At 38.2% G+C, this 7,988-nt stretch overlaps 1 protein-coding gene across 1 annotated transcript; it reads left to right on the plus strand.

The window, feature by feature from the left end:
- The first annotated feature begins 200 nt into the window (after positions 1-200).
- On the plus strand, positions 201-7,588 carry LOC126475472 (uncharacterized). Its single transcript, XM_050103360.1, has 3 exons — positions 201-538; positions 6,419-6,698; positions 6,785-7,588. Exons 1-3 carry the CDS (start codon positions 386-388, stop codon positions 7,369-7,371), a joined length of 1,020 nt encoding a protein of 339 aa, XP_049959317.1. The 5' UTR covers positions 201-385; the 3' UTR covers positions 7,372-7,588.
- Positions 7,589-7,988: the final 400 nt, after the last annotated feature.

The raw sequence follows: 7,988 nt of genomic DNA on the forward strand, positions 1-7,988 counted from the left end.
ATAACGGTAAAAAAACAATTTCTTAATAAATAGCAACCTTGAGCTCAGATAAATAATTTGAACGTATGACACGCCAGTATATCATACATCGCTCTTGGGTTACGCGCAGTACAGCGAACGACTTCATAAGACATTAGACAGTTCTATTTTCTTTCCGCGCGTATCGTCTGCTGCTCGCGCGTATCGTCTGCTGCTGCGCATGCGCGCTAGGTATATCTCGCCCCGCGTGGATGGTGTATGTTACGTCCTTGCTTCAAATACGTGTTGAGTGTTGATTATTATATTCATACATTGCAATAGATAGATTATAGCAATAAATGCTGTGGTTGTAGGCTTATTAATACGGAATGTTATTGTTTTGTTGTAACGTGCAAAATAGTTAACGATGGCTTTTGATCTGTACCCTAAGAGGGACGGTGAGGAATTTCCATTTTGCCTCTTGAACAGCGGTAACCTAAATGATTATGCGTCTGCCTTAATTCATATTTTATCAAGTAAAGAAATTCGAAATAATGACGAGAGAAAAGTTGCTACTTTGGTAAGTTGAAAGAGTGTTTTTTTTTTTCTTTTAGGAGAATGCAGTACAAATTGTGACTGGCTCTTTATTGCTCCCTTAAATTTATTTTCGTAGAGCTATTTGCGTATTCCAGTGGACACGTCATTGTGCTTACCATCTAGATATCATACACGTGTAGTAGCGTACCGTATACAATATAACAACACACAGTGGTTTAAGACATAATATTACACAGTACATCATTATTTACAATGCAAGAATTAAAAAATTATGATTTTATGACGTATCATTTAATTTTACATAAGTGGTATAGTACAACGATTCGATCTAGTGAGAATTCACATTCTTATATTAGTTCACTTTCTGTTTATATGGCAAACAAAATTTATTGTTCCAAGGGTATACTGCGGTTCAACATCTGGTCATATATTCTACCACACAATATAATTGTCTGTCTGCCGGAAATATTAGTGTTCCAGGGAAAGGCTTCTCAGTTTTGAGGCTTTGTAATTCTGCAAGCAATACTATTATTAATTTGATTCTGGAGTATTTTGAAAAATGTGTAGTTTATGAGAAAGGCACTGCAATTTTTTCTGTTCCTTGCCATTTGGATTTGGGGTCTCAGTTATCCCCAATTTAGCATCTAGTGATAGTCACACTTGTCCTAAATATTTGGTGTACAGTGATTAAAATGTTAAAATATTGAGATTCTTAAAACAATTTCTACAAGATCGGTTTTGTTCCTTTGCTTGCCAATATATCCAAATCAGTTTTTATGTAGTGTGAGTGTTCTTTTTATTCCTGCAATGATAGAGTTCCTCCATACTGGGATTCCATGTTGCATGTGTGGCTCAAAAAGTCCATGATACACAAGATGCCTTGAAATACATACAAAACTAATAGATTACAAATTTCAGTGAACACACCTTATTGGAAATGGTGTTTATCTGCTGCTTCCAATTTCGCTCGCTGTCTATTGTTGCAGCCTACCTAAAAACCTAAATGAAGCTGCTTGTACCAGTTTTTTCTCCCAAAAATACATCCGTGTGATCCTCTTTAAAATCATGTACTTTTTTTCAGCTTAATAAGTAGCTTATTTCCGTTTGAATAATTCAAAGAAAACTACCATCCTTGTGCCGAAGACCTGCACTATTATTTCTTTCTAAGACTGAAAAGCTGTGTCTGTTATTTGCCTTTTTGGCATATATGCTGTGCACATTATGTTTTTCCAGAAAAGCAGTTGAGCATTGCTAATATTTTTGAGGAGCCTGAGGCCAAAGGGATCAATCCGTAATCTTAGTATAACTATGCTTTCCTTGTTTGTACACAAGTAAAATTTTCATTAAGTTGATGGGGATTACAGAAGTGTCTGATTCCACCAGTCTGCTTTTTACACATGATGTCATCAATACGGCGACCATGCTCAGCATATCCAATATGGCGCATATGACGTCACTACATAAACAAGACAACAAACAGGAAAATACATATAACTACAACAATAACATCTCCCTCCAAAAATATAATGAAACTTACAGGACAAGTGGGTAATTTTGGGTTTTAAGGTAGGGACAAGCTAAACATAAACATAAAAAAAGACACAGCACAATCCCAAACCACAAAAAACGACGACAAAAAAAAGAATGACACAATATTATCACATTCCACTGCACCCACAAAATCCACCCATCTAGCTCAACCGCAAATGTCGATACCACAAAATATACCTACAACTACAAAAATTGTAATCAAACACTTCCCTTGAGCTATATAGATCAACCACAACTATCGTTAAAACAATAAAAGTGGAATCGAACACTTCCCTTAACTTACATAGGTCAAACACAGCTGATGATACCGAAAAACACACACACCCAAATACACACACAAACAAACAAAAAAGAAAAACATAAAAAACTCCGAAACCACCCACGGCCTACCAGCCCAACCCCCTCCCCCAAATCCAGTCCCCCTCTCCCCCAAGAATAAAAAAATTGCCAACAAATAAAAACCACAAAATAAATGAAACTCATTCACACATTGCAACTCAAAAACAACTGCAACAAAAAAGATCCTCACCAACATAATCATGAAACAACGCTCCCCCAGACCAAACCCCCTCAACTAACCACCCTTGGCCTGTATATCTTACTCGCTGCCCTCAGTAAAAGACGAAAAATACAGTAATGCCCAGGCCGCTATTCCACCAGCAAGACTCATCAAAGTGAGATTGCAGCTTCGAAGAGTGCCTCTTCCCCCTCACTTTGAATGATTTAACCACTCCCAAAACCCCTCTATTGTACATGACCCAGTTTTGTAATTTTTAAACCCTAATCTGTGGTTTACTACTAAATGATCATAACTGTTCTTCCCCAAACCCCAGTATGACGAAAAAGCATTAAAAACTACAGTACTCCCCTCCTTAATATACTCTTCAATTAACCCCACCAATTCCCTCTAGGTATACCTGGAAGAATCCTGGAGATACTAAAAGGTATCAGATAGCTTATATAATCGTAAGACAGATTTAGGAACCAGGTTTTAAATTGTAAGACATTTCCAGGGGCAGATGTGGATTCTGACCACAATCTATTGGTTATGAACTGCAGATTGAAACTGAAGAAACTGCAAAAAGGTGGGAATTTAAGGAGATGGGACCTGGATAAACTGAAAGAACCAGAGGTTGTAGAGTGTTTCAGGGAAAGCATAAGGGAACAATTGACAGGAATGGGGGAAAGAAATACAGTAGAAGAAGAATGGGTAGCTCTGAGGGATGAAGTAGTGAAGGCAGCAGAGGATCAAGTAGATAAAAAGACGAGGGCTAATAGAAATCCTTGGGTAACAGAAGAAATATTGAAGTTAATTGATGAAAGGAGAAAATATAAAAATGCAGTAAATGAAGCAGGCAAAAAGGAATACAAACGTCTCAAAAATGAGATCGACAGGAAGTGCAAAATGGCTAAGCAGGGATGACTAGAGGACAAATGTAAGGATGTAGAGGCTTGTCTCATTTGGGGTAAGATAGATACTGCCTACAGGAAAATTAAAGAGACCTTTGGAGAGAAGAGAACCACTTGTATGAATATCAAGAGCTCAGATGGCAACCCAGTTCTAAGCAAAGAAGGGAAGGCAGAAAGGTGGAAGGAGTATATAGAGGGTTATACAAGGGCGATGTACTAGAGGACAATATTATGGAAATGGAAGAGGATGTAGATGAAGATGAAATGGGAGATAAGATACTGCGTGAAGAGTTTGACAGAGCCCTGAAAGACCTGAGTCGAAACAAGCCCCCGGGAGTAGACAACATTCCATTAAAACTACTGATGGCCTTGGGAGAGCCAGTGATGACAAAACTCTACCATCTAGTGAGCAAGATGTATGAGACAGGTGAAATACCCACAGACTTCAAGAAGAATATAATAATTACAATCCCAAAGAAAGCAGGTGTTGACAGATGTGAAAATTACCGAACTATCAGTTTAATAAGTCACAACTGCAAAATACTAACGCGAATTCTTTACAGACGAATGGAAAAACTGGTAGAAGCGGACCTCGGGGAAGATCAGTTTGGATTTCGTAGAAATGTTGGAACACGTGAGGCAATACTAACCTTACGACTTATCTTAGAAGAAAGATTACGAAAAGGCAAACCTACGTTTCTAGCATTTGTAGACTTAGAGAAAGCTTTTGACAACGTTAACTGGAATACTCTCTTTCAAATTCTGAAGGTGGCAGGGGTAAAATACAGGGAGCGAAAGGCTATTTACAATTTGTACAGAAACCAGATGGCAGTTATAAGAGTCGAGGGGCATGAAAGGGAAGCAGTGGTTGGGAAAGGAGTGAGATAGGGTTGTAGTCTCTCCCCGATGTTATTCAATCTGTATATTGAGCAAGCAGTAAAAGAAACGAAAGAAAAATTCGGAGTAGGTATTAAAATTCATGGAGAAGAAGTAAAAACTTTGAGGTTCGCCGATGACATTGTAATTCTGTCAGAGACAGCAAAGGACTTGGAAGAGCAGTTGAATGGAATGGACAGTGTCTTGAAAGGAGGACATAAGATGAACATCAACAAAAGCAAAACAAGGATAATGGAATGTAGTCAAAGTAAATCGGGTGATGCTGAGGGGATTAGATTAGGAAATGAGACACTTAAAGTAGTAAAGGAGTTTTGCTATTTAGGGAGTAAAATAACTGATGATGGTCGAAGTAGAGAGGATATAAAATGTAGACTGACAATGGCAAGGAAATCGTTTCTGAAGAAGAGAAATTTGTTAACATCGAGTATAGATTTAAGTGTCAGGAAGTCGTTTCTGAAAGTATTTGTATGGAGTGTAGCCATGTATGGAAGTGAAACATGGACAATAACCAGTTTGGACAAGAAGAGAATAGAAGCTTTCGAAATGTGGTGCTACAGAAGAATGCTGAAGATAAGGTGGGTAGATCACGTAACTAATGAGGAGGTATTGAATAGGATTGGGGAGAAGAGAAGTTTGTGGCACAACTTGACTAGAAGAAGGGATCGGTTGGTAGGGCATGTTTTGAGGCATCAAGGGATCACAAATTTAGCATTGCAGGGCAGCGTGGAGGGTAAACATCGTAGAGGGAGACCAAGAGATGAATACACTAAGCAGATTCAGAAGGATGTAGGTTGCAGTAGGTACTGGGAGATGAAGAAGCTTGCACAGGATAGAGTAGCATGGAGAGCTGCATCAAACCAGTCTCAGGACTGAAGACCACAACAACAACAACAACAACATGCCCCTTCAAAACCCTGAAAACTCTTTCAGGATACCCACCCCCGGAGGTAACATCCCGCCACATCTATAAACCAACCAGAGACTTAGCCCTCCCATACTTCCTCTTCCCAAACTATGATGTGTCTACCTCAACCATCACCCCCGGCCCACCCAACTTACCCCTATTACTTCACACACTCAGAGCACACATCTTTACAAAAAGAAAACCAATCTAACACCATCCTCTCACTCACTCCACTCTTATGTGCACAAAATCTAATAGAGAACCTATAACAAAAGCAGTAAGTCCGCAAAACAATCTTCTCATGGCCACACTAGATTTTTGAACCAGGAACCACATCTAATGGAGTGCCAACGGTTGTCCTTCAGACACCGCCACATGTACCTGTCCCTGGTCCGAGACGCCGGAACTCTCGCCAACATTATATTCTCTCTGCAGACACTGCATTTGGCAATCTCTGCTTTTAATCCCAACATCTGCAGAAACTTAATCAAGAACATCGTGACCTCCCCCATCTCCACCCGCAACCACGCGCGCTGTTGAACTTGATCATCATATCCATACCTAACAAGAGAAGCCAAACAATAAATTAAACATCTTACCACACCACAAACAGCAAATCAATTACACCTTTCGAAAACACAGACACACACACAAAAAAAATTAATTGCTAACTCACTGAAAACAATTTCAATCCTTAAGTCACTTGCTTCTAGAATTTTTTAAATCTTTGCCGGAGTCTCTTCAGTTGCCAATTTCAAGAACACTAAGTGACTTAGTTTATCTGTGACTATGGTATGGTTACTTCCATGGTTATTACTTTCATGCATTAGGTTTTCTACTGTATCGATGTACCTATTATTCAGGTTGTTGGCAATTTTTATTTTATCTGTGGTCTTGACACTCAGTTTCATGCTTTCTGTTTCATTTATCACCCGTGTGTACTTTTTGTTCCTCTCTCTGTGCTAATTATATTCCAGGCTGTTTTTTATTTTATTTGTTGATACTGAAATAATCTCATGTATTGATTTTGTTTTTGCTTGTCTAATAAACTGCCTGTACTACATGTGATGTTCTGATGGCCTAAGACATTCCAGCCAGAAAACATTTTTTTTCCAGTTTTTACTTTCCTTTTTTTTCCAGGAACTCTTACGTTATTTAGTACGACCACCATCCATTGACTTTCCATTTGAAATCACAACAACAAATATTTTGGATGCGACTTTGATGTCCGATAAGTTTGATTACAAACATCTAGCAGCAAAGGAAGCTAAATATTTAATTGCATTTACTGCAGCATTATTGGAGATAAATGCAAATTTTGACATGAAGAATGAAGTTGTAGCATTTGTAATAACACATTTTACTTCAAATGTATGTAATGAAGGCACAGAATTTCTTCAACAACTTTGGCAGAAAAGAAGTAAGATTAATAATATTTTTCAGTTGAATCACTTCTTAAGAATAATTGAAGGAAATATTAATGTCAGGATGTTTATTGTATTGCAGACAACATTAGGCTCTCACTTGAAAACATAGAAAATCTGGCTGTGAATCTCCCACTGTGTGTAGAGAGAACCATTGTAAATCTGTGTCAAGAAACTTTGATACTAGATGAGAGAGAATTTTCTGTCCTTCAAAACCAACTGGAAAAAATAGAAGTGTCTTCTCTTATTGATTTGTGCTCAAAATCACCATCTGTTTTTAAGCTATCAGCATGCGTCCTTCATGAGCTTTTGGTTTTGTCCAGAGCCCATTCTAGAATGTTGTGTATCATCTCACAATTCGTAAGGGCTGTCCTGCACCGGAAGAAAGGTAGTATAATTGAACTGTTCCCACCAGAATATCGAATGTTGGCAGTGATGATGAGTGTGGACCCAGATTTACATCCAAAGGATAACCAAGATAAAAACTTTAATAAGACAGTCACAGTTTCTGAAATAAAAAAGAAAATGGTGGAAGACAAGCGAGCTGTCGCAATGCTTATCTCATATTTTCCTAAGTGGCTATATGTGCTTCTTGAATTATACAGCATCAGAGATGGTACCTCTATAGCAGACAAGATCTGTTGGTTGCATTTATTGGACTGCATGTAAGTAACAGGCCCGTATTAACACAGGATTTCCTAGACAGTGTAATAACACTTAAAGCATAGTTCTGTTTGTTTATTGTGAAATGTAAAGCACAAAAATTAGTACTTTGTGTTTGTATTTTTCTTGTTTTGATATTTGTTGCAAATGATACTCATTATTCCTTCTAAAATCTATGGTGATGCTTGTAATAAAGTACATGTTTCTGTATGCTTCTTCACCATATTGAAGTTTTAATGTTTGAAAAGTTGCAGTCACCACTTTCCAGCTGGACATTGATTAGGACAAGGCAAAACCATATGAAACAAGGGTGGGGATGTAGGGGAAGGTTCAATAGCTTTACAACTTATTGCTGCTACATTGACGGATATGCTATTCGAATTACAATGAAGTGTCTAGTAGAGCTAAACAGACTGCAAGTTTTTCACACATGTGTTGGAGCATCAGAGCAAGGTGACACAAAGATAAGGTACTGGATCTGTATTCGAGGGGTGGCAGCTGCTCATATCCCCTAAATCATTTAACATGAATAGCAAGGTAGTGTCTTTCAAAGGGCACAGTCAAATTTCTTCCCCTTTTATCCCTCCATCTCTGATGACCATGTTGTAGCCATTATGTTAAAC

This window comes from Schistocerca serialis, chromosome 4 (genome assembly GCF_023864345.2).
Source record: "Schistocerca serialis cubense isolate TAMUIC-IGC-003099 chromosome 4, iqSchSeri2.2, whole genome shotgun sequence".
Lineage (NCBI taxonomy): Eukaryota > Metazoa > Arthropoda > Insecta > Orthoptera > Acrididae > Schistocerca > Schistocerca serialis.

Bases quoted from the DNA above. Each gene is read 5' to 3' on its own strand.
- LOC126475472 (XM_050103360.1), top strand. From the start codon at position 386: ATGGCTTTTGATCTGTACCCTAAGAGGGACGGTGAGGAATTTCCATTT. The intron at 539-6,418 runs GTAAGTTGAAAG...TTTTTTTTCCAG, and splicing joins AGAGAAAAGTTGCTACTTTG to GAACTCTTACGTTATTTAGT. The intron at 6,699-6,784 runs GTAAGATTAATA...ATTGTATTGCAG, and splicing joins ACAACTTTGGCAGAAAAGAA to ACAACATTAGGCTCTCACTT.